The sequence below is a fragment of the Calliopsis andreniformis genome, unplaced genomic scaffold (assembly GCF_051401765.1).
Source record: "Calliopsis andreniformis isolate RMS-2024a unplaced genomic scaffold, iyCalAndr_principal scaffold0022, whole genome shotgun sequence".
Lineage (NCBI taxonomy): Eukaryota > Metazoa > Arthropoda > Insecta > Hymenoptera > Andrenidae > Calliopsis > Calliopsis andreniformis.
The window spans coordinates 7,177,363-7,204,080 of NW_027480432.1; the positions used below are offsets into that span (position 1 = coordinate 7,177,363).

The following is a 26,718-nucleotide window of genomic DNA, read 5'->3' on the forward strand; positions in this document are numbered from 1 at the left end:
AAATTTTTCTATAGACTTTTTATCCTTTCTTTGTGACAATTGGAACATGTTCTAAAACTCTGAACAGTTCTTGCAAATGTCTAGACTCTAGATGTCCCATTTGCATAATCTATCTCATACTATTTATACAAAGTAGCCTACCTAAACTAGGCCACCTAAATATCTCTTCCTACTGTAGAGACATAAAACCATATTTTATATACAATTTGAACAGTATCAAGAGACCAATATTCCAAAAAAGTAACCTTCAAAAAATATGTACATTCTTTGCAACCTATTGGTTCCTTGGTACCATTCTAAATGCATAAAAAATGAGTCTCATATCTCCACAATATGAACAAGCCTTTAGGTGAACCTGTATACTGCAAAAAGTGCTCCTGACGCCTCAAAGCAGAAGTTTAGGTTCACAATTGAGTCTCTTCACGCTAACTAGAGACTTCATTTAAGCTTTCCGAGTTTGCACAATATTTAAGTAAATTCAAGGGAAAGCATTTCTCAGCAGAGAGTGGACTATTAAATAATTCGCTTGTCTACTTACACACAATTCCTAGCGGCCAAGTCTCTGTGCACCAGCCTCTTTCTGTGAAGATACTGGACCCCTTTGGCAGCCTGAAGTGCCATTTCCACGACTTCTTGCGTAGTGAGGGCTCTCGGTGGCCCTTCGCTGCTCAGCTTGCACCTCAGCAAGAATCTCTTCATGTTCTTATAACCAGTATGAGGATACAAAAGGAAGGGCGCGCTTCTGTCCTCGATGGAGACACCCAAAACTGGGAGCAGGGCTGGGTGACTTAAACCGTACAATGCTAATCCCTCTCGTAGGAGAAGTGCCACCTATGGGAGCGAAATTGAAGGACACTTTGAAGTGTTGACTAGTTCCACGCATCACTTGTTCTTAATAGTACAGAGAGTTCTACTTAATGTTATCGCTATCAATGCTTCTGTTGGTAAGTGCTGATGACACTGAAAATGTCTACACACATACTAGGGAAGTACAATGAAAAGTCTATTATTTGAAGTTTTTTTAACTGTATGAAAGTTTTAATATTCGAGGAAATCATGTCACTGTAAACCAACATTTTCTTTTGCAGTTATAGTGAATCGATTTTTGAAAAACTACATTTAAGAGGAAATGTACTGGTAATTAAATATTTTTAAGAAGTACACAATAAAATCTCGGGAAAAATCCAAGAAACCACAATATCTGATGGCAGACTATTCTTATTGCGTGAAATATTTTATGATCAATTAAAAAGCAATTTTTTAGACCCCCTTCTGCATCCATAACAAAAAACTTGAAACACCTTACGCATACTCTTCCATCAATATAACTTTCCTTGCACGTAAAGTAATCAAATGGAAGTTAAAAATACGAAATAAACGAATGTAAAATAATCCTCGATAATCATCAAAATAAATTACATTTACTTTATATTGCCATTGCCTTTCAAACGTAAATGGGTTTCTTCACACCACTTCCATAAAGAGGACAGGAAACGCAATAATTGTATCGTGATGTTATATCAAGATAGTCGTAAATTAATTTATAAGAAGCCGTATATAATTTAATTAACAGCGTTGAAACAAGTATTCTTAGATTTCAGAGGCGAGGGAAAAGATATTTACCTGTGATTGTGATGCATGTTCAGCTGCAGTTTTCACCAGGACATCCCTGGAGGAAGACGCGCCCTCCTCGTGATAACTGCCTCTATACACGCGACCGAATGTGCCCTCCATCTCGATGCTGAGAAGGCGTACCCTGCATCTGTAACAAGTGCGAGACGAAATTACCACGAGATTCGTGACTTCCAGCATCAGCGAACCCGACAATTATTCAGTACAAATCTCAAATTCCACTTTACGAAATTACAAGATTATCGGGAAGGTATCGTTCGGGTAACTACCGAACCGAAACTTGAAACAAAGTCTGAACCAAGTTCATACTCCATCTGTCTGTGTTCAAAAAATTCATTTAACACTACTTTCTGCTTTCTAACTATTTATTTCAAGAAACATTATTGTGTTCAATAATTAGTTGAAATTGCAATATACGAATAGTAACTATGAATATTTAATTATTGTATTACTATATTTAAATATTTAAGTACTCCAATACTAACATTGTCAAAAACTAAAATTCTTGAATTTACAAATATTTAGATACAAAAATTGTTAAGTATTCAGATTCTCTTAAATATTTAAATATTAAATTTTTAAATATTTAAATTTTCACATTCTTAAATTTTTAAATTCTTGAACTTTCAAATTTTTAAATTAAAAAATTTTTTAGTATCTGAATTTTCAAATTTAAAAGTTTCTTAGTTTTTGAATTTTCAAATTTTTAAATTTAAAAGTTTCTTAGTTTTTGAATTTTCAAATATTTAAATTTAAAAGTTTCTTAGTTTTTGGATTTTCAAGTTTTTAAGTTTAAAAGTTTCTTAGTTTTTGAATTTTCAAATTTCTCAGTTTTTGAATTTTCAAATTTTTAAATTTAAAAATTTCTCAGTTTTTGAATTTTCAAATTTCTCAGTTTTTGAATTTAAAAATGTCTCAGTTTTTGAATTTTCAAATTTCTCAGTTTTTGAATTTTCAAATTTTTCAATTTAAAAGTTTCTCAGTTTTTGAATTTTCAAATTTTGAAACGTTTTAGTATTCAAATTCTAAAATCATCAAATATTTAATGCTTAAATATTACGATTCTATAACAATCTAATTTTTAAACACCTTTAGTTCTAGAACAATTCAAATCAGAGTATGACTGCACAAGATGCACATGAAAAAATTTAAATATCAGTGGTTAAAGGGTAGAAACCGGCTCGGTAGGTTGGAACTGCTGCTTAGACGATTCTGGAGTCGATCGATCGTCAAACAGTGTCCACAGCACGTTCCATGTAGTAAAACTTGCTGGATGCCAAGATTCTTTTGTTCTGCTGCTATAACAATCTACTTGACCCGAAAACTCGAGCCAAGCTTTCGTCGACGCTTGCCAGCACTTTCGAGAAGAAAAATTTCTTGAATCGTAAGATATTCAACCCTAGATAGTTTTATATTCAGTAACCATTTAAGTGTTGAATAGCTTGATTCAGCACTTGCAAATGCGAATAAAAAGAGAAATAAAATTACAATAATTATAAATCAGATTTCTTGATGAAACAACTATATATTGAGTTGTCAATTTCATTTTTGGACAAATTAGAGCATTTACTAATTTAGTTTCTCTTCTCATAGATAATAGTATCAACTAAATAGACTAGACCAGAAAATATATTTAGGTGATTGGTCTAAGATTCTTTACCTCACCCTTCGTGAACGATAACCTATTGCTAGACAAGTCGAGACGTTGAGACCACTAACGAGAGCAAGCGCTAGCTCTAATAGAAATCGAATTAGTAATTAGCAGTCACCTTTGAACTGTGATTTCCTGGATCCTTTCATGTAACTCTCGACTGGGTCGATCGTCCAACCTTCTATATGCGGAAGTGGAGGTCGTAGACGTCGGTGGAGGCGTTTCAGAAGACAAAAATGTTTGCGCAGGTCCAACTCCAGTACCCCTTTCAACGCTGCACGCGGAGCTGAGGCCTCTCGACTCCCTATAATTTAAAAATAGTATACTCGCTAATGAAGTTAGAGAGACAGCTTTTTGATCTCCAAGTGACTCGAGATATTAAAATTAAAATAAATGGAACTGTTGGAGGGCAGTTGAGTTTAAAATCAGCTAAGCTAAATCTCAAATGTGAGGTCTGAACATTTAAAAGAATTTTTAAAACTCTTTAACAAAATCTCTCAAGAAACTCTTTAAAAAGCAATTTTTATTTACAAATTTTAGTAACCTGAAGATCTGAAGTAATGAAATTAAAAATTACTTACTGCAGAGGATCACGATGCCTCCTAGTCTTCTTATCGCGCACGTAGTAAGCAATGACCAGTACGAAAACAGCAGCGATGAAGGCACAGGCGCAGCCCACAGCAGCATAAAACACTTGGCCACCTGAAGAGGATCCGGAAGCAGCGACTAAAACTTCTTCAGCTCCTATGTTACTCTTATCCTTCAAGCAGATCTTCTTTCGCTTGAAATCCAAACTGGTGGTGTTCCGCCTCGATAAGGACACATTTATTCGAAGGCTTAGGTCAACTTCCGCGTCGTAGGGTCCACAGTGCAGTGCCAGAGCCCAAGTTTGTAAACCACCGACTGGGATTTCACCTGCTTGGGATATGTTTAGGGAGCTGCTTAGAGCTGATGGATTGCTAATGTCCACTGACATCGTGTACGGCAACTGAAAATGTTAAGGAGTTTTTGTTTCGTTAAGTAATTTAAAAGTCCAAATATTTGAGAACTCAAAAATGTTGCGATTCAAAAATTCAAAGACTCAGAGATTGAAAAATTCGAAAACTCATAGAGTTTAAAGCTCAGAAACTCACAAATTCAAAGAATCAAAAATTCAAAAATTCGCAGAGTCTAAGATTCAAATATTCCAAGTTCAAATAGTTCAAGACTCAAAGGTTAAAAATTTAAAAAAATTCAAAGACTCTAGAACTCAATGTTCAAAAGTTTAAAAACTCACAGAGTCTAAGGTTCAAAGATCCAAAAATTCAAAGAGTCTAAAACTCAAGGATTTGATGATTCCAAAGCTCAAGATTTCAAATTTTAAAATTGTAAATGTAGAAGATACTTAAAGATTCATAAATTCAGAAACTGAAACGAAAAATGTGATAATTTTACAATATAAATATTTAAAAACATCAAAATTTGAACATTTCCAATCGCTCACCCTGAAGATATAGAAATAAACTTAAGGAAGGGATGCAGCTCATAATTACTACTGTGCGTCCCTGTAATCGAATAAGGAACCAAATGGGCTGAAAGAAGAACAAACAAGAGTTCAAAGGGACGATCAGCCCAGCCTCTTTTTCAGAAAGCGAATCGAAGGGCAGAGAAGACGGAAAGCAAACGTCAGAAAGCTGAAGGACGTAAAGGAACGAGGCAGCTTATTCGCTCGTAATCAGACGAGCGTTGAACTCTTCCTATAATCTGAAACGTACCATTCTCGGAAGACAATTTGCGTCCAACGGAGGGCAAAGTGAATCCGGAGGACCCTGGCCAGGAACAGCCCGAGGGAACGAGACGAGGATTCACGTTGAAAAGAGGAGTCAGAGAAGAGGAAGAAGGTAAGCGAAGGGAGCTAAAGAGCGAGAGATTCTGCGAGAGAAGAATGGCTAGAGCTGAGAAAGAGGAACGCGAGTGGCAGAGCTCAGAGCTGATTACCAGCTCGAAATGATGATCGGTTTCCAACTAGTTACGGGGAAGACACCTCGTCAACTTGCTGGCTTGTCGCTACTACCACTAGTCGGAGCACTGCACTTCTCTGGCTTGCAATCATTTATAACTGCGAGCAGGCAACTACGTGCTGACAGTCAGGGACTCTGCAAACTCACTAACCGCTCGATTTAAACTGATAGGAAGTACTGTGGTGGTTCTCTGTCGTTTTCTCCTTTTTTTTACAGTTTTTAGCTAGGCTAAAAAGAGGATTATTCAATCAGTTCACTGAGTTTTATAGTTTAACTAAATGGTACATCGTAGATCGCAGAATTTATAAGTGTGTTCTTATTAACTTGGCTTTTAATGTCTGAGGACCTCAGGAGAAGAACTCGACGAGCCACATTTTTGATCTTATAAAGAGTATAATTTTACAGGAGAACAATTTTAAAATAGTAAACGTAGATGATACTAGATTAAGTTTTATCATGTATCCTCGATATAAGCTCTCTGCTCATTATTCGTGATTTCTATTCGGTTAATTTTTTGTCAGAATTTTCTTGTAGAATTAATAGAATTCTCTCAAAAGTAATCGATGTTAAAATATATTTTCTATGATTCTACAGTCTGCAATTGATGTCTATCCTTCGATCTAATCCAAAAAGTCGAATAACGCAACAGCTTGAAAATCTCCCATGAATTTGTCCAAACGAGGGATCGATGGGATCAAAAGTGGTCAGTTTGATTGGCAGGTAGTCGGTGCGTCAAAGTAGCATTCGGGACACTCGGTTTTGTCGCTGAGGTGACGGATGTCTCCGCGCTGGTCATCAGTCTCCAGCTTTCTTCTTCTCCTTCTTCCTTTTCCCTCCACCGAGACAAGTCGAAGAAGTGGCTGGACCACTTTGTCCTACTCTGGGATCTGTTCCTTTTTTCTACACATTGTCGACGAGTCAATCCGACACCGTGCCGCATTCTGCCCACTTTTCGCCGCCACTTTGTCAAAGTACTTACCTTCATCCTCAACGATAGTACGCAACTGGCGAAAATAATGTCTTTGGTAAAACCTAACGAGGCTACGCAGTGAGCAGCTTTTTTATTAGCTGACCTGTTAACCGTGTCCATTGACTGATTTGTAAGATACGCTTGATGTTATACAGGATGTTCCATAAAGGGTTTTATATTGAAATGTAAATTCATATTCAACTGTAAATTCATATTCAACTGTAAAATTTTTAAAATTTTAAATTTGTACTCGAGTCCCTCAGTAGCAGAAAGCTTTATATTTTAATATATATAGGTACTAGATTTATAAGAAATTAATTTCTATGGTTGAAGAGACTTTTGAAGATTGAAGACATTTACAGATTTTTATTCCAAGCAGGATTAAATTAAACTTTGTAAGACCTAGAGCTAGAGAGAAAGGGATGACACTGTACTAAATATCCCTGCTTTTTTAGAGGACTCTACAGAGAATAATTATTCTCAACTCTTGAGTCCAAACAAACTCCAAAGCTCCAAAGTAAATGTGACTTTCAAAACAGACCACTAATAACTCAGAATAATAGAGAATAATTTTTTCTTAAGTATTTGCAAAAATTTGATTTTTAGTACTTATATGGAAAAATAAGGCCCCTTAAAGAGCGAAGTTCTAGGCTATAGCCCCCCCTAATCACCCTACCCTTAATCCAGGCCTCAGTCTGAAAATATTGAATACTCATAAAATATATCCACGTCCAGTCAAAAGAAACCAGTTAATAAAAAGAACAGAACAATATAAAGTAGTAAAATACACGTCTTGCACTTATTGCTGTCTCGAATATTAAACCTTTATACTTAATCCAATGGAAGCTTCCTTTCCTTCATATCAAAGTCCCACCAATCAGGATATTAAACTCTAGCAAAGAGCCTGCTCGTCAGGTTAATAAATCTCAGATCCGCTGAATCTTTATTAAAACTTCCTTCCAATAGACTCGAAACTAGCGGACTCGAACAGCTCCCACTGAAGACGCTCTCGGGTAGGAAGCCTCTTGTAGCATTCGTCTCGGTTAAATGACGAATATCGAGTTCAACGCCACTGCTTCGTGGCAAGAATCTGAGAACCGGGAAGGACCCAGCATGCCTCGGTAATCCGGATAAGTACGTCTCGGAAGGACGCGAAAGAAACAGGGAACGAGGCTCGAGTGAAGGTTTCGAATGGCTGCGCAGTGTCCGTTCAAGCCTGAAGCGTGCTAGCCGAGGATGCGCCCCGTGCAAAGGGTCTCAGACACGCGAACACGTGGATTCCTTCGTTAACGAGCGAATTCACCGTTTTCCTCTGCCCTGGATGACATTAAACCGAGGAATCAAAGCAATGTAAAGGAGGAATAAAGCGAGGGAAAGATACAGGGAGCAGAAACGCTTCGAGATCCCGTGTCGCCTTTCCATTACCGCCTTTCCTTGCACTTCAAAGTCTTGCTCGGCTTTTAATCCTCTACTCGCCGAGGATTTGCATGAAAAAGAACGCCTTCGAATATCCACAAAGGTCTTTAGGAGACTTACGGGTCTGCCAGCCAGGTTCTCCCAGGTGAAATGCAGCTTGTGGACCTGCGCTGGCACAGGGACGACGAATTTAATTGCATACTCGTTGATTACGCCCTCCCTCACGTAGAACAATTCCGCCTGGAGACCTGGAAGGAGAGACAAATGTTTCAGTTAGGAAAATTAATATTATGTTGGTATTTATTGGTTAGTAACTACACGTAAATACCATAGAACCTTGAATATTCAAAGTTTCTCTTAATTAGGGTGCCACAGCAATAAGAATACAGCAGACACTATATTATTAATTATAATAAACAACGAAATAATAGTAATTTGCTGAAGAAAATAAAGCAAAAATCATAGTTTTGGTTTTGGAAGATGTTCTCAAAATTTGGTATTAGTACAGGATGATCAGTTTAACTGGAAACTCTCTAATAAGTGTTGACAGCTCTTACAATGCTAAACAAATGCTGCCAACCCTCGAAGGTTTTCCAATTAAACTGATCACCCTGTAGTTTCTTTTATAAATAGTTCCAAATAGATACTAAGTATATGTAAAGAGACTTACTCAATCTCACAGTTCTAGAAATTTTCTATTTCACTTGCACTGTTTTATTTTGTTTAAATTTTATTTGTAAATTACTGACATGGACACCTGTGAACTGTAGTCAAAAGTTTGTGTCCCCGTAATGCGGAAGAAATAATAGGTATAGAAAAAGAGGGTAGGTGAGACTATTAGTGGTCGATTTCGTGGACGAATGGAGTTCCCTGATGCTTGTCTAAAGATGAGTCATACAGCCTTCGTGCCACGATCAACCTGGCGTGTGTTCCCTCTACAAATCTAGGAAAGTGATATATGATGACAGTCATTGCGATGTAAATCTGTTCAATATCGTGGAAAAATGGAGGTGATCTGAAGAATATTTTTTTCTTTAATCCTAGGTCAACATCTAGGGTTCCTATGGGTAATACTAATCAGACATGGTCGAAAGATTCGACTAACAATTTGTAAGTAAACTTATGTTAAGCCTAATGTCCAATAAATGAACCTAAATTCTTGTATAAAAATTTAACTTAAAAACCTGAAGAATAAACGCTATCTGTTGTCCACGAGTACCATTAAATATAAATCGTAATGGCACAAAATGGCACACTGTATCAGCTTCGCATAGAAAATTCCTACAATTTAAATCGATATCAAAGAGTTCAAAAAACGCAGAGGCACTATAGGGTATATCCAGTTACAGTCATTGAGGCACCACGGGGCTAAAATAATAGAGGAAATTTCACCTGTGACCAGATAACAGGAACACCGACCAACACAGTGCAAAATAAAATGATACCTATACAGGAGTCTCCTATAGCTGAAATAGGAAGCGAAGGAAAAAGGTTACCTGTAACCTGTGGCAGATAAAGGCAGGAAAAACGATCCTTTCAAGTAATAAGCGTCTAGATATCTCTCTAGAGACACGTGATGTAACGTCTACAAGCCTATGTGAGAAGCAATCGACTGCTCCAATACGTCTATGAATCGTGTGAACCAATGGGAAACAGAAGAGACTATGTTTCGCCTTGCAACAATTTACCCAGCGAGAACGAGCAAGTAGCGTAGGTAGAAACACATTGTCTAAAGGAAACAAGGTGCTTTCGCTTTATCGATTCAATGGGCTTGTAGCTTTCTTGCATACACAATTTACAATCGCGACGCTTCTGTGGTGGTTAGAGGAACATTTGCGAGGCTGGCTTCTTCTATGTATGTGTCGATTGTTTCCATTTTCGTTGTGATTGTGAGAACTCATAATAGAATTCTCTGAAATTCATTTATGTAGATTTTTTGTATACAATTACCATTATTTTTCTGTTACACTAAAAATTGTCGTCGACACAGAAGATATTCAGAATCCAAACTAACTCTAATTTCTGTAAAATTTTGTATTTTATTGACAAAGTATTTAACCAATGGCCAACTTACAAGAATGATTGTCAGGTAAGCAGGGTTCAAAATATTTCTGAAGTCACTTTGACAAATTGTAATTTCTTACCAGAGAATTCTAATCATTTTCACTGTACTACCCATATTAGTTTGTTTATTTGCTTTGAAATAACTCCAGTTTTACTGCATTAAAAATACCTTATTTATCCTATCGTTATTCTTCTCTACTTTTTTACATGGATACTTGATCAGTTTATCATCTAATCTATTAATTGGCTCGCATATGCCACTTCCAAAACTCTCATTCAAAAAGCAGAAAATAAAATGCAGAAACATTTCCATATTCTGTGTGCCAAAGTTGCAAACGATACACCAGACCCTCGTTACTATACACGTTAAACTATGTTTAGAAAGCCCTACAAAGGGCTTTAAATGCCGTGCAGGTCGTCGAGGGTAACGGATATACCCTGAGCACGCCGACGTCCACGAGCACCGTGGCAATTCGATGTTACGCTACCAAGTAATCCCCCGGCAGAGAGTTCGCATTCAGAAGCCGCAAGGTTACGTGGGCGAGTCGGTCGAGGTGGAAGATAAAAAAACGAAGAGGAGAAACAGAGGAGGGAAAAGGACGGGAGCACACGTCGTGTACTCCCTTCGAAGGTCTACGCTCGTTATATCAGATAGGACGGTTAACGAGGCACGAGTTGGATTTTTAAGTCACCCGAAGACAATGTGCCGTGCCCCCACAATCGTGTCTTTGCTTTTGGTCCTTCTTCTTCGTTCGCCATCCCTCGTACCACGGCACCATCGGCCTTCGGCCTTTACCGGTTTTCTGCATCAGATATCGTATACCCACGACCCCAGCGCTGGCCATTCCTTCAGCCAAAGATCTCTCGCCTTCCCTCCTGGAGACCAGGCGCAATGTCCATCGTAAAAAAGATACGGGGCACACTGTGGGATCCTCTCGGAAAATAATTACCTTTGGATCCTCGAAACCACGCTGGGTTATCGCCGCTAAAAATCGGCCCCTCGTCCACCATGAGTAGGACACTTTTATAGGTGCCCCAGGTATCGGTGATCCGGACATTCGACCAAAGTCACCCTGAGTTATTGGGGGAAAGATACTTCATCGACGACCTGGGCCCCTAGGAGACTTTCTTAGCCAAGGGGATTCTGGAGTGGTCAAAAAAATTACGATGCAGTGTCAGCTGTGTCGTATTCAACCATGACAGGTCGAGGTCTTTTGTCTTTGGAGAGGTTCAAGGCTCTTGAGGATGAGTGTTCTTTTGGTTTGGATAATATGGATTTTAGTAGAATAAGAGAATTTTGATAGATTAAGTGGAGGTATTAAGTACAATGTCGAAACACCATTTTCACATTCAACATCAGGGTGTATTTTGCCAAGATTGCCAAAATAACTCTAATGTGAAGCCTTAGGTTAATGAGGAAGCTATCCCCTGGTATTTTAGAATTATTTAGAATAAATAAGTTTCTTTCAGTCACACGTTTGACGAGACAAAGGGTGAGGTACCAACACATGAGTTGACTCCAAAAGCCTGACCCTCAGTGTAAACCCATTGTAAATGAACCGTGAAACTAGAGGAAGGAAACACCTTACCCTAGTGCTTAGGTCATGAAAACTAGATACTTACAACATAAACTTAAGTATAATAAAAACATAAAGGGACTTTATCAAGTGTCTCATTACCCATCATACTAATTCTAAAGCTTAAACATCTGCCGAGTGTTCAATTCAAACCAAAGTTCAGACACTCTCCCATCCAGTCCCTTTGACTCCTCTCAGCAAACATCCGCCGCAAACTCGCTGGACGAGTTGAACCTAATTATCACTGCAGTCAAGGTCCCTGCGCGACAACTTTGCTGTGACCTCGTTACCAGCTTTAGGTGTCCTTACAGCCCTTATCTAGTCAGCGCCGCGGTTGGATCTTCTTTCACGCATTTATGCGGGAACTTTGCATGTGGGTAACCGAGGGGTGGCGAATACCAAAGATCCTTTGATGTCTGTTACGCCTACAGCGGGGCCGAAGTGCAAGCAAGAGCGGCAAAGGGAGAAGAAAAAGATGAAGGAAATGCAGAAAGAGAGAGAGCCCTTTCAACGAAGGCGTCGACCCTCGACAACGAGTGCCAGACACAATTGTCACGAGGGGGTTCCACGGCAACCTTTCCTCTTAGAACGTGTACGATCTCTAGGTACAGCGACCGACGCGGCTGCCAGGAGAACTCTCAAACTGTTACGGAACTCTTACCAGCCTGCTGACATCCGGAAAACGTGCGGGATCAAAGATAAGGAACTAGGGAAACTCAGACGGCCAGGCCTGGCTTTGTCAACTCGCCCGAAACAAATATCGATCAACGACACGGAGAAGATGAAGCTGGAAGAGACCCCCAAGAGACTCTGCAGTCACGTATATGCAGATTCTTCTGAGTCTTCAGCCTTTTTCATAGGACTTTCAAAGTGCTACGAAGGGGTCAGGTACTTTAGAAGAACTGAACATAGGAAATGTTGCTTTGAGGGTTAATTACATCAGTCCTGGGGTGTATGTCATGGCTACACTTTTGGAAGTTACTTAAATGAGCAATTTTTTCACCATTAAAAATCATACAGAACTACTCTGCCTACTTCGTTCCATTCTATCGATCACTTTGGTACCCAATAAACAGAATTAAAACCACTGAACTAGTGTAAACTAGGATATTCAAGGATCGCCAGGATCAATCCATAAAGACGTAAGGTGTTCGACCGTGCACCGGACAAAGGACAGAAAAAAGTGGTCGCAAAGGCTCGAGAACAAAGGCGATAGAAACGCTCGGGCGTCTTCGTTTCGCGAGGCGCGAAACAGCCGGCAAAATTTCGCAGGGCACCGTGTCCCCCGCTGTCAAAATACGGTATAGAGGCGAGTTGACGAGCGAAGCTTCAAGAGTTGCGCTATAAAGGGGTCCAGAAAGAAGGGGCCCTCTGAATTGCGGGCTAGCTGCGGGGGCCCCACTTTTCTGCCCCCGTCCTCCCTAAGCCCAGGGCTTTGGGTCAGAAACCCAACACCTTTCGAGCTGAAAACCCCCGGTACGTTTATAACGAGGCCTTCCCTCGCCGAGGGTTTCAAAAAGAGATGACGGCGGGTGGCAGGGGCACGAGGGAGGGACACAGCAAAAGGAAAAGGCAGAAGGGTGAAGTGCAGGTCGAAGGAACAGGAAATATTAGATTTACACGTCGTGACGCCTGCTCACAATGCAACCGTCCCGATCCTGCTCGAACGATTTCACTGCGACTCCAAAGCACCGACCTTTATGCACACACCATCATCCTTGGGGAGAATACTCTTTGTGCTAAGTGCATTTCGGCACGGTTCACGGTGCTTTCTGGGAAGGATGCAATTTTATGGTGAAATTTGCAGGGCCAAACGTTTCTTTTCTACTACAGTTTGTTTGACTCGGAAATTTTGTCTGTTTGTAGAGGTCCGATCTTTTGGAAAATCGGGCCTTTGTCAGTTTATGTAGCTTGACAAACTTGGCTTCTTTTGAGCCATCTGGCAAATATATTTATGACATATTAGTAATTAATGTTTCTTCGCGTACCTCGCCTGCTTGAAAGATTTAACAATTTTGATATCTGAGATTTTGAAAATTTCTATATTTTTTCTTATGAACTGAAAATTTTTCGATTTTCAAATCTTGAATGCTTTCGTGACTGAATAATTTTTTTAGTTTCAATTTTTACTTTTTTTTATCTTGCAGTTTTAGTATTTCTGTGTTAACTAAGCTTCTAATATCATTCTAAGCGTAATAGTAGAAAGAAAATAAGTGTGAACGTATGTGTCCCAAAAGCCACGAAAGAGTTGAACTACCTAGGACACGAAGAATAACTAGAATTACTGTGTTAATATTTCCCAAATTGTAGTCATGTTCCCCAGAATGGAGTTCCAGAATATTCATCTTAACGAGTTCCCCAAACTCCTCCTCAGCAAACAGCTCCTCTCACACGAGAAAATTCCTCAAGAATTAATTCGAACCCTGACAACCTCCTAACAAGAAAACACCATAACTCAGCCTCTGCGCAAACAACATCAATATTTTTAAATTCCCTTGAAACAACTGTGCAGTGTACAGTTCTACTATTTCCTCGTTTGTTACTCTAAATGTAAACACGCAGGATCTCCAAACAAGTTCCATGCCTCGGACATAAACAGGCCGAGCATCGAGCTCCACTTTCTCGACCAGAGCACGGCCAGACGCGATTTATAAGAAACTCGAGGGGGTCTATGAAGATTCCTCAGGAAACTCGTACTCATCAGGCCGATCCAAAAATGATCCGCGAGGTGAGGTTAACGACCAGATCAGGCAGCTGGTTTTCGCCGATATCTCGCCACGCTGCCTGGCCAGATCTAATAACGCGTACGCTTGTACAAACGAGTTCGCGTTTATACGTACATGCGCATGTGTACATAAGCGCGTGCTGCCGCTGCATGGGATATTTTTCACTTTCGCCAGCGCGTACAAACGATGTGGGCGTGCGTACATACCCGATGCACCTACACACGCAACTGCATATTGCTAGACCCTCACCCACGTGCGAGCTCAGGACCGTATGCACACGCCAGGGTGTGTCTTCGCGGTTTTGGAGCACCTAAGGCAAAATCGTGCGTAATACACTCGTTTCGTTTGACTTTGACCCTCGAGTGGTGTGGCGAAGGAATTACCACTTGTCGTCACATTTAGTACTGATTTTAGTGCTTACGTAGGATAAACTGCAGATATTTAAACCGAGAAATGAGAGAATCTCGTAAACTGAAATATGGCTCTCTATAGACAGAAATAGGTTTATTTATGGAATCCCAGTGTTCTGTAAGCTATAAAACCTGAAACTGGTAAAATACAGTGATCGCCATATATTTGGTTACGATACTAACCCAGCGCCAATTGTTCGTTAAATCAATTTTTATGGTGGAATCATAAGGACCTCTTATACTACTTCCATTACAACAGACTGCGATGGCGAAGTTATCAGAGCGTTTATATCCCACGTTCAACTATAGTTACTATCCAAAGTTATGAACACCAGGCTTATAGGATGTTACCAGTCCAGTATCTGTATCTTGCAATCTCCTCTGCCGTACAATTACTTTCTCGACAAATATCAATTACACCGTTCATCTGATCTCGCCAACGAAATTAATTGAGAGTTAGGGCCATTTGGAGGTCCAGTTAAGTAGAAGAGCAGTCGCGTCTGGTTATATTACTAGCATTGTGAGTATGCTTATGAGGGACAAGTGTGCTACGCTAGACCCACCCTCTATATGATACAGAAGGCTGACTGCTTAGCATATATCGAACGAATGGGTTCATCCTCCGCCAACGGGGGTCTCCTCTGAATAACCCATAAGTCCTGGCCAAGTCCTGGTCGTCGTTTGTACTCCCTCCCTTCGCTCCTCGAGTTTATCATCCTCCATTGCTGCAAGACCGATTCCCTCTCTGTTTCTCCTCGAGGGCCATAGGTCACATCCAGGAAGGCGTAACTTCACGCGACACCAGTTATAATTCACTCCGGAAGATCGTAGGTAACGAGACAGAGAGCGAGGGAAGGGTGACAAAACGAGAGAAAAAGAAGCAGAAGCGTACGCCCGCTGAGTTATTTCGTCGCTTCTCGTGTCTTCTCGAAACTCGAACGTCCGCTTTATGGGCCCTGCCCAACGGAAGGATTAAAAGGAACTTCTCTGACAGCCTCGTTGCCCTGAAATTCGTGGCATTCTTCGCTGATGATCGTAAAGAATTACGCTGGCTTTATGTTTCCACCATTTTAAGTTCCCAGAATTTATGTTTCCAGAGTTTCTAGAATTTAAGACTGTTACGAGGCTTGAAGGAAGCAATTGTGTTGTTATCTAATTTTCTGGAGGCACTTCTTTTGATGTCTTGAATGAGAAACAATTTTCTTCTTCCTTTTTGAGGTTCTGACAACTTCAGTCTTGTTTCAATAAACAAAAGCAAGGTGACTCTGTCAAAAAGCTGTCAGGTTAAATTAGTGGGACTGATCTTGCACAAATTATCTCATCAAAATAAGACAAAAGAAAAAAATACTCCTTTCCTATCTTTCTATCCTCTAAAACTGCAAAATACCTAAAGAAAATAAAGAAACTCTAACAAACATTAAAAATCAACTCACATCGGCAAAACGCAATATCCCTCAAATACAAACAAGCCTACAGTCATCATTTAGCTCCCTGCAATCCTCGCTCGTGCAATCCTCCCCTAATAATGATCGATCCATTTATCTTCGTACATCCACACGGAATATGCTTCTCCACGTTCGCGGTTAAATCTGGTTCATTGTCCTGCGAAGAAGAGTCGCGACAGTAGATGGACTCTCCGCATGATAGGTAACCAGGGTGCCCCGTTTATTTGTCGAGGGTGGAAAGGCAGCGAAACGGGAAGCAAAGCAAACCTGCGATGGGTTGGGACGTGATTCTGGCATCGGGAGCTAAAATAATATTGTTCCTGGCGTGCACCCTCGAAACGCGATTGCGAGCCACGGCTAGGCCTCTATATCGCATGGCAGCGATAGTAAAAGCCTACCGAACGAGGACTGACAGATGGGCGGGCTGATTGAGACGTTGTCGCCACCGCGTAGGGGACATATGGCGCTGCACTAGCAATCAGAACTCGGACGTGGAGAGGATTACGTGACGACTGAGTTTATCGTGACGTTCGATCGGGTGTCCTTTCGTTGTAGCTCGTTCGTGCTCTTCGATCGACAGTGCTCGTTAAGTAGGATCCCCCAGGAAAGAGACGACTCCAAAGAACCGACCGACCTGATCCTCTCGAACTTCCTGCGAACAATCTTCCTCCTTTTCAGATTTAATCCTTCAAGCTGTCTGCTTCGCCACGTCGCTCGGATAGTTCTTTTATTTCCAAATTACGTGGGGGACAGACTCTCTAAGCTGCTGACTTGGGTAAGCGTCTTTCAGGGAAAATGGGTGGAAGTGTCCCAATATATCTAATGTGGATAAGGAAATCAGCTTTCACGTTCTTCATACTGTTCGATTCTTTTGGCATTTGTTGGTAGTTTTAGAATCTGAAGTGCAATTCCTCTGGCAATAATTCATTTCTTGAGAACGCGGCAGAGGCACTCCTTCCTAGTCTGTGAAAGTGTTTTGTTTGTCTTCTCCTGGATTTAAAAGAAAATTGAAGAAATATCTCGGAGCACTTCATAGAGTTTCCTTGTGAGGCAACACTAGGCGATTTACAGTAATATCTTTTTAGTAAAATAGTATACACGTATCTTACAATAATTGAAAAATTATCTAGAAAACCGTGTCATAGATTTGTTAAAGAGATTTTTTCTAAATAATTGTTCAACTATTGTAAAATATGTATATGACATTGCTTAGTATTGCCTCAGTGAAATTACGTCTTCAGAATTATGTACCTTCAATTTTTTTAATCCAGTAAATTTTGTTTATACTGAAAACAGCGAAAATCAACAAATCCAAACCAACATGAACAAAATCCTCAAGCGTAATAAAGCCAGTCAACGCGGTACTAAATATGCCAAATGAAGTACAGCCAATAACCGTCTGGTGAAAGTAAATCATAAAACAAACACCAATGACGCGTCCATAAAATAACAAAACCCATTCGGCCGTCTTGATCCTCGACTCACTGACACATGAATGCGTCCTGGATTCCAGGAAAAGAACTGACCTACGGATACACGTGTTCTGTGACAACCTGGGGGCTCCTCTCAATGTCTTCAGAGAGATCAATCTTCCGTCAGGAGCCCCGCTGCCAGCACGGAGGGGTTTGTCACGTGCGATTTATTAGGAAAGCCTGCCAAGAGATGAGACCTTCTACAAGGACGATTTCTCCTTGAGAAGGAAGGACATCGAACATAAAAAGGCAGACCATCCCCTGCTGTGAAGCTCCCATAGACCCAGGGTTCAGATGCTATCTATGGTTTGAAGTCTTTGAATTTTTAAATGGACCTCACCATGTGTTCCTTTTCCTGGCGCCGATGCCTTGATAATTCGAGAGACGCGTTCGCAGTTCCGTCTGCTGTCAAGATGACGTGGAACAAGACTCGACGCTTTTCGGAACGATAAAAATGTGTTTTTGCTTTTGGGTACACGTTTGTCCAGGTCTGTCCTTATGTTTAGTCTTCTGTTTATGCATGGATTTTGTGTGTAAAGGAATTTTTACATGTACCTAGAGTTATCTTAAAAGAAGTCTTATGAGAATTCAAATGATTAAAATACTGGTTGTACCTCTAAATTTTTTACTAACATTTTACTTTAAAGTGAATATTAATAATTACAACCCTAGCAGTAAACTATAGGAATACTTTCTAAAATGTGTGCTCTCAAAATATTGTATCCTAATACAAGAGGTTAATTGATATTAGCCATATGTTCTTTTTCCCAAATTATTTTATCTTAGCATTCCTCCACGTGTTTGTCTACAACAAAACCACTCCATGAATACACAACTAGGAGGCTGTCAGGTGCAACTGGACTCGATACTCTAATCACGATTCCCACCACAACTAGTTTTTGTAAGTCTCAGTCACGAAACGTGAAATTATCGAAGACTTCTAGAACGGCGGCATTTTCGAGTTTCCTTTTCCACAGTAGTTAGTTCTAGGTAGCAGATAAAAGGCGAGGACGGGTACCACTTAAGGACCCATTTGTCAAGAACTGTTTGTGGTCGTTCGAAAGAGTACGAGTTCTTATTTGCCGAGTCACCTTATATAAGGGTCGACGCTTTGAAGCCTATACGTCAGAAAATGCCCGCTCCCAGGCACGTAGTTAGTATTGGAGTGGACGGTGTTTATGGATAAAAAAAGATATATTCTTCGCCATAGGGCCTGAATCACGATCCTATATTGAATCAAGGGAAAGCACCGTAGCTCCTAAGTACTCCAAGTGCGAGAGATGGTTTTCTCAAAGGATTCAGAGGGAATGACGACTCATCTTCGAGAAGCAGATGCTCGTTAAGATTCTGTCACTCAGGACTCTCTATGTGAAAGCCAAAACAGACGAACGAACGGGGACTAAAAAGATCCTTTGTGTTGATAGCGCTACGGAATTGATGAATACTCTCGTTAACGCATAAAGAAGCTTAGGGAAAGGACGAAATAGGAAGAAAAGGGGAAATAGCAATAGGATCAATATTATTACTGAACTCATAAATGTAAATATCATTAGAGTATTCTCTTGTTATAAGTTCGTAAAATTAATAGCATCGCTGAGCTCATAAATGCGAATATCATTACAGTAATCCCTTGTTACGAGTTCATTGCTGTATTAACTGTATCTTGAGACTATTAAAGTAAATGGACTTCATATAACATGAGTTACTTATATTTTAGTGTAATCACACTGTGCTACCACTACACGTGCACTTAACCTCAGAAACGTGTCCTCCACTAACTAGACCTGCCAAGTCTACAGCAAGAAAATGCTGTACCATTTTCAGCCCATCTTTTTCCTCATTTAGGTATCTCTGGAACGCTAAATTTGTAAAGCACCGTACAGAAGCAGATCCCATTTGGGACGTATTTCTTCTTCCCTGATAGCCCTTGACAGAGAGATCTCCCAAGAGCGTTTGGGAAGCAGGGTACAGCATTTTCACCCTCCTACAGTACGCATCTTCAAAGTCCCTGGAGGAATACGTAGCCCAAGTAGTCAATCTCGTTACAGCTTCATCCTGGCCTCGACGTCTAGCTCTCTTATCAACTGCTTTCTACAGTACCTCGCAAAGAACATTTACGAGGAACCTTTTAACACTTTGATTGACAGTAGACCACCCCGCGAAGCACTCAAGAAATCCTTAAACCGACAGAGTTGAATCGCGAAGTAGCGAAAGAAGATCAGCTGAAAAGGTCTGTCAACTGCATCTAATTTTAATATAGAACATAGAACATATATGTACAGTCTACTTCAGAATCAGTGTTCCGCTCGCCAAGTGGCGAGGGAAACACGAACCCACTTGACTCCGGCTGGGAAACGCTACACGTGTCGCCTATCGAAACTTTTCAGCGTCTCCTCGCGGGATTTTCTCCTAGACATAAATAAAAGACACGAGGAAAGACGCGTAACTTGTTCGAAGGAGACCCATGGGGACCAGAGTCTCCTCCGACAGCTCTTCATGTAAATGTCCGGCCAACACATCCCGCAGAGTGTCCCTGGCACGTAAGCCGAACGAAACGAGCTGACGCACACAGGCGAAAGCTTAAGGCGCGGATCTTAACGAGGAGTCGAAGATTGATGCAGACAACGGTGCAGCATCCGCCCGTCGGTCCATCTTGAAACCGTACACGAGAATTTCTTCGCAGCCTAACCCTCGTACAGCATCATTCTCTGTCATTTCTGCATCGACAGATACCATCTAACTTCCCTCTGCCCACTTGCGTCTACGATTCTTTCCTCAGATTCCACCTGCACCTATTCCACCTAGCCTAACTCCTGATGATCAGTCTTTGAGTTTCGAGTATGCACAGTCTTGGGTTCAACGTGATCACGTCACAGTGAATTATTAGAGCGATTTACCATTCCCTCTTTACTCCATGACAGTGCTAAAAATTAACGAGGTGCGCCAAGGTGCTCAATGTGGAGAAAAAGTGAGGATATTTTGCGGTAGATCGAGGACACAGTTGGTATTTTATCATTCTGTGGAGCCGCCGTTCGCTACGCCACTGTGCGTGCATAAACGTTTTCACGGAGCCTCGGCGGGACCTTTGAGGCCGCCCCACTCCTAAAGTAACATCACGAGGGGCCTGTCAGGCCCTAACTAGCTAAGGTCGGTCCCGAGCCGAACTCACACGAGCAGAACACCGCCTCGGGCACGAGATTGTTCGAGTGCACATTACTTTCGTGTTTTGACACGGACTTCTGACGGATGATGCTCGTGCGCATCGTTGTGCTTTAACGTTTCCCTGATTGGACGTATTAATTTCGCGACGAGATTTTCTTTTTACTTGGGACTTTATCGAATAGAGGATTATTGAACCAAGAGGAATTCCATTTTCTCTTCGATGATAGAATTGCAGGCTTGATCATTTATCACTCTTTACGAGCTGGCTCTATTACACTCATGGAAGTGGTTTTAAAACTAGAAGTATGTTGTTTCATTTCACGATGGAAATATTTTTTCTGGAATCATCTTAGTTTCTTTCGTAATATTCGGTACTCGAGAATATTTTGCTTGCTGAGTATTTCTCACTAAATTTGGAAAGGTTTCTTTTCATGTTTTGTGGGAATTCAGAAATTATCCCTTTTTAGGAATTTTCTGTCTAAGTATTTTAGAATACAATCAAAAACTAACACATTGTATAATTAATTTCAATTTCAACAGTGATGAAGTGTACAGTACTGTTTCTATTACTCTCTATTTTTCCAATTTAGATATTCATTTACGACAGACTGCTTAATAACCCAGCCTCTTTCAGAAAGGTTAGAGGGAAATTGAATATGCAAGCATAAGTAACTAGCATAAAATAACTTAACGAAAGTCAGGGAAAAAGCTTGAATACCATGCGTAGTTGAACGCACAGCTGCTGCATTATCGCAATTAATTATGAGGATAATAAATTAATCATGAAACAGCTGAGATACGCCGCAGTCTTTGCCACACAGAGTTTATCGCTGTAAAGTCATTAAAAATTACTTATTTCGCGTAGATATTAACGACAGCCAATAAAGAGAAAGCTGTTCAGGCATAAAAATTGTTCGCTAATTGCCGATACAAGATACGCTATGAATCATGGTACGTGAAGAATTTTTCGTAAACGATGGAGAGCGTCTTTGTGTGCAATCGAGCGAACAATCTCAGCGGACGTGTCGCGTCTCGAATGTTCGATGCTCGACCATCAATTTACTTGTCCATTCCAAGAGTGAGAAAGTGGAGAAATAGGAATGTAACTTGGCACCGATGGAATTTCGAGTTATCTTATCCAAAGCGAATGCTACACGATACTGAAGTGGTAGCCAAGTGGTAGGACTTCGATACATACCTTCTGATAGACTAAAAATTTGAATTTTAGTGAGCCTGAGGTTATTACACTAAAGTAGACTTTTGCCACCTCGTTACTAGTTATGAGGTGAGATGTAACAAAATTCAATTAAAATTGAATATCAAATTTAAAAGCATGGTATTCATCCAAGTCCAATGACTGCTTGCTTCAAAAATATATACTAGAAAAATTACTTTAGAAATATGTGAAATTTATGCTTGTGATAGTATTTGTAGATATGTGATAGTGTTTGAAGGAAATATTAAGATAGTTGTAGGTAAGTGAGTAAATTCACAAAGTTTATGAAAATTTAGCAGACACAGAGTTTTAACAAATGGAGTTTAAGTGTACTATATTTTACTGATAATAATAGCTAAGGTTTTTTAAAAATAAACCTAGTATTATCTATTATCTGAGAACTCGTTTATCTATTTTATGTATTCACTTAAGCAAATAAGATTCTACTATATTCCCAAAGCTATCTTTTTCTGAGACACATGTTCGACCACTATTTCCCTACAATTTTTCCTCCTAACTCCAGTATCTGTAACACTCCACCACAAAAAATCCATTGGATTAACAAAAACAAACATGTCCTCCAAGTCTCCATAAACCTCCAGTTTGCACCGAGAATCCACTATCACCAGTTCCCCGAAATCATAAAATCCTGTAGCCCCAACTTTTCCCCGTTACCCATAAATACAAACGGTAAAAAATACATTGACGACATGATTAATCAATATCTCCATCGACACAGCTTTCAATCATGAATTTCGCCGAACGATGCAATAACCTGTACCGTTCGCTGAGGATCGATTTCTTGTGGATCGTGGAGGAACGCAAGCGAAGATGGGAAACCCTATAGTAAATACCGAAATTGGAAACCTTCCTGTTCGAGGAAGCACGAGTGCAGCTCGAAAAAGCCGTGGTCCATATGGAGAGCGACCCAAGAGGCCCCCCGAAATCGGTATCAAGGGGTCTATCTAAGGAGGCCTGCAGGCCTTGCGCAGCAGCATGGCCATCGGACTAAAATGAGAAAGCGACGAAAAGAAGCAACGGAGGAGCGGGTCGACCCTGAGGAAAACAAAACCGACAAGACTATCGATTATTCGGTGTCTAAACAAACTAGACCGGTCCTGGGCCTCGGCACCCCACGCTGCATTTGCTTAACAAGGACCTCGTTATAATATTTTATTGCGTTCCTTGTATATTACGACGCCCCGTGTTATCCTCAAAACCTCGTATCCTGCTCATTTCTGCCTTGTCGAGATCCACCTTATCGAGGAACGGCGACGAAACAGCCGTACGGATAAGGACGGGTCAGGAAACAATCAGCCTCGAGCAGAAGCTTCACGCTTGTCGCCGAGTGTTTTGCAAGGAAACCGCTTTTTTAGCTGGATCAATTACCATTGACGATGTTCCAGGCGATAGGGATCTACGTGGACACTGCTAAAAGGTGCTTGGGAGTTTGAATTTGAGACCTGTGCAAGTGGTGGGCTGGTGGAAGGTGGCTGGAATTGATTTACTGGGAGATGGAAAATTGTTGAAATGAACATTGGTAGATGTAGACGTTAGAATGCAGAAGGAACGAAGGAATTCCATTTCTGTGGAGTATTTTCTGAATTTTAGAATATTTATTGGACCTCAGCCTGGGTCCTTTATGATACAGACCATTTGTGTTTTTGAGATTTCTCCTATATTCTCTCCTAGCTGCTCAAACGTTTGAAATATTCAAGCTATCTGGATAATCAAATACCTGACTTGGTTCAAAAAAGTAGGTTTTGTCTTGCTTTGAATGTCAAGTACTTGGACAGCACTAGCTCAGAATACTAGAACCAGGGTGTCCACGAAACTTGTGAAAATCAAGTGTACCAGCAGAGGTATAAGGATTAAAATACATTATTTATAAAACATCATCAATATTCAATGTTCCGTACTTCACAGAGTCCCTCAGTCTAGCCTCCACCTCCACCCCGTCTCTCAAAGCCAAACTATAATTCTATACCCTTAATCGCAATTTCCAAAAAAGTCACTGCATCAGCTCAAGTTACTCCTCACCGAGCGCTCACCTCCATCAACTTTCCAGCGCTTAATTCAGCATACGATACCCGATCGAATCTAGTCACGACTCGGCGTTTAAAAGCAAATGCCCAATAATCTCGCGAAAATTCTTTCGACTCTACAGACCTAACGCGCTCTGAATTTATAGGCGTAATTAATAACGCCGCGGCTGAATAGGGAAGCGTGCAACCCGATTCCTTTCATTTGGTCGAACTCGGCGCGCCACTAGGCACAATTCGATTTCACGCGAAGCTCTTGACGCGACCACGCTCAACTTGGTCGGGTAAGCTTCTACAGATGCATACGGAATACGCGTCAACTGGCAAGGGGGGGATGGGGGTCGCAAAATGTACGACTGAAAACGCGCAATCCCACGCGCGAGCGCGTCCCCCGCGACGACTAGTCGCCGCTCTGTTTCGCCCTGCTTCAGGTGTCGTCGAAACGCCTCCCTGCCTCCTCTTTCGGCGCTTCGCGTTGCAAGGCGACCAGCTAAACGCTTTTCACGGATCAACGAGCCGAGAGCGCCGTGCGGAACTTATCGGGGAAATATTGGAAAGTTCCTCGCGTCGAGTGGCTTTTACCCCGTTTCCGGTACACGGGCTCCTGTGCAACAGCTTCGACGCAGCTAATAGCGAGGACAAATGAAATCGGGCCGAGTGTGGGAGAGGAAAGATCGAGGCGGGGAAGGATGGGAGGATGCTGCCTGGTTAGGCTTGGCGGTTAGCTGACACGGAAGACGATAGTTCTCTGGATGTAAGGCAAGAGTCGTACTGCTGGATGATTTAGCTATTAGTGTTGATTCGTGATGGTTCAGTATGGTAACAGGCGTTTTGGAGATGTTTTGAAGAAGAAAGAGCTAGGCTGGGCTAGACAAAGGCTAAGTTCGTGAGACTTGATCTGTGGCTGTAACGCAAAAAGACCTATGTCACATATTTAGAAAATTTGAGTTGAGGTCTCAATGGAGATCTAGAATGTAGAACTTAGATTTTTAGATCAATATGGTAACAGGCGTTTTGGAGATGTTCTGGAGAAGAAAGAGCTAGGCTGGGCTAGACAAAGGCTAAATTCGTGAGATTATATCTGTGGCTGTAACGCAAAACGACCTATGTCACATATTCAGAAAATTCGAGTTGAGGTCTCAATTGAGATCTAGAATGTAGAACTTAGAGTTTTAGATCAATATGGTAACAGGCGTTTTGGAGATGTTCTGAAGAAGAAAGAGCTGGGCTAGGCTGGGCAATACAAGGCTAAATTCGTGAGATTATATCTGTAGCTGTAACGCAAAACGACCTATGTCACATATTCAGAAAATTCGAGTTGAGGTCTCAATTGAGATCTAGAATGTAGAACTTAGATTTCTAGATCAATATGGTAACAGGAGTTTTGGAGATGTTCTGAAGAAGAAAGAGCTAGGCTGGGCTAGACATGAAAGGCTAAATTCGTGAGACTTGATCTGTGGCTGTAACGCAAAACGACCTATGTCACATATTCAGAAAATTCGAGTTGAGGTCTCAATGGAGATCTAGAATGTAGAACTTAGATTTTTAGACAGAAGAAAGGCATTAAAAGAATGTTTTCGGTTAAAAATAAGTATGGTTATTTGGACATGATATCCAACACAGATTTAAAGACGAAGAATTCCAACAATGCATCCTTGTTATAGGAATGATCACAATTCACAATTTTATGCCTTCTCGTTGTATCTTAACTAGGCAAAAACAAGCCACCAGTTTAAACTTAAGTTTGTCTCATCTAAGTTTCTCAGGCGGATTCCTTCTAAGTTTGTCTTAAGTAAACTTATTCACTGGAGGAGAAATCACTACGATGGGGGTAGAATAACAGACTTCGTGGGAAGATTTTCAGCTGTTAGCTATCCACTTTGTGTCCAATTAGTCGAATACTCGTTCAATAACATTTGTGATTACTTAATTGCAGCGACTAATAAGTAGCTTTCCACGTTATTATTTTAGGAAAACAAGGGCAATATTAGATTGGATAATATTAGATCGTATTAGAAAGATCATTAAACATTATTGAGAACAGAATAATCAGATCAAATACAGTGTGCTAAATAGCGGAGCACTTCTAGATGCGCTACTTTGAAGAACTACCTTTCTACGTTCGTCCAAAGGTCTACTTTTATCGATCATTCATTGGATTACAAAACGATCACTCGAACACATAAATAAGAACGAATGTAACGCTGACTGAAATGTAGACCGAAAAGAGTAGGTCTGACAGAGATTGATAGATTAGTTCTGTGAGAGTGACTAGTTATTTTCTCTGCTAGTAAGGCAAGTGTATTACCATAGGAATTTAGAATTTGTAAATGTGGCGTGTGTTTATACCACTGACACTAGATATGATTTATGAAAGGAGTGAATTTATTCAATTAATATTGTACAAAAATAGGAAAATTAGCAACATTAATTTGCATACTGTGATTACAAAGATAACTATATTGCAAGCAATTAAAAGCAACCTTTTTAACTTTTGCATAATATTCAATGAATAATCATTGAAGTACTTATAAATACTACTTTTTCAACAGAGTACTATTGTCAAAATTTCTGAATATATCTCTATCAGTAATTATTTTTTAATACTTCAGTATCATGGTGTCTTTAAATTTTTCAATCTATCTGTAAATCGTTGATGAAATCTCGATCATTTTATCCAGATAATGAATCTGCCGTATGAATTTTAATGCGAGCGATTCTTCACTGTCTATTACTCAATTATAATGCTGAGCACAGCTGCCTTAATGGATTCGATGACAATTTAAACTTTCAGCGATGACAATGTCTAATGAATTTACATTCCCATGAACATGACTAAGGAAATGGAACTCAAAAACAGAGACTTTTTTCCCCAATAATATTATAACATGTAGTTAAGACATAGTTCGTATATTTTCACAAGTTGCGTAGATTC

The 26,718-nt window shown here is 40.4% G+C and overlaps 1 protein-coding gene across 1 annotated transcript in view; it reads right to left on the reverse strand.

Moving 5' to 3' along the window:
• Positions 1 to 26,718, reverse strand: part of Dnt (tyrosine-protein kinase Dnt) — a 29,967-nt gene that overhangs the window by 2,814 nt on the left and 435 nt on the right. Inside the window, exons 2-6 of the mRNA XM_076390585.1 lie at positions 7,790 to 7,917; positions 3,865 to 4,271; positions 3,402 to 3,587; positions 1,624 to 1,762; positions 539 to 831 (exon numbers count right to left, since the gene is read on the reverse strand). Of these exons, the coding sequence (XP_076246700.1) occupies positions 539 to 831; positions 1,624 to 1,762; positions 3,402 to 3,587; positions 3,865 to 4,271; positions 7,790 to 7,917 (1,153 nt within the window). The remainder of the gene's footprint in view (positions 1 to 538; positions 832 to 1,623; positions 1,763 to 3,401; positions 3,588 to 3,864; positions 4,272 to 7,789; positions 7,918 to 26,718) is intronic.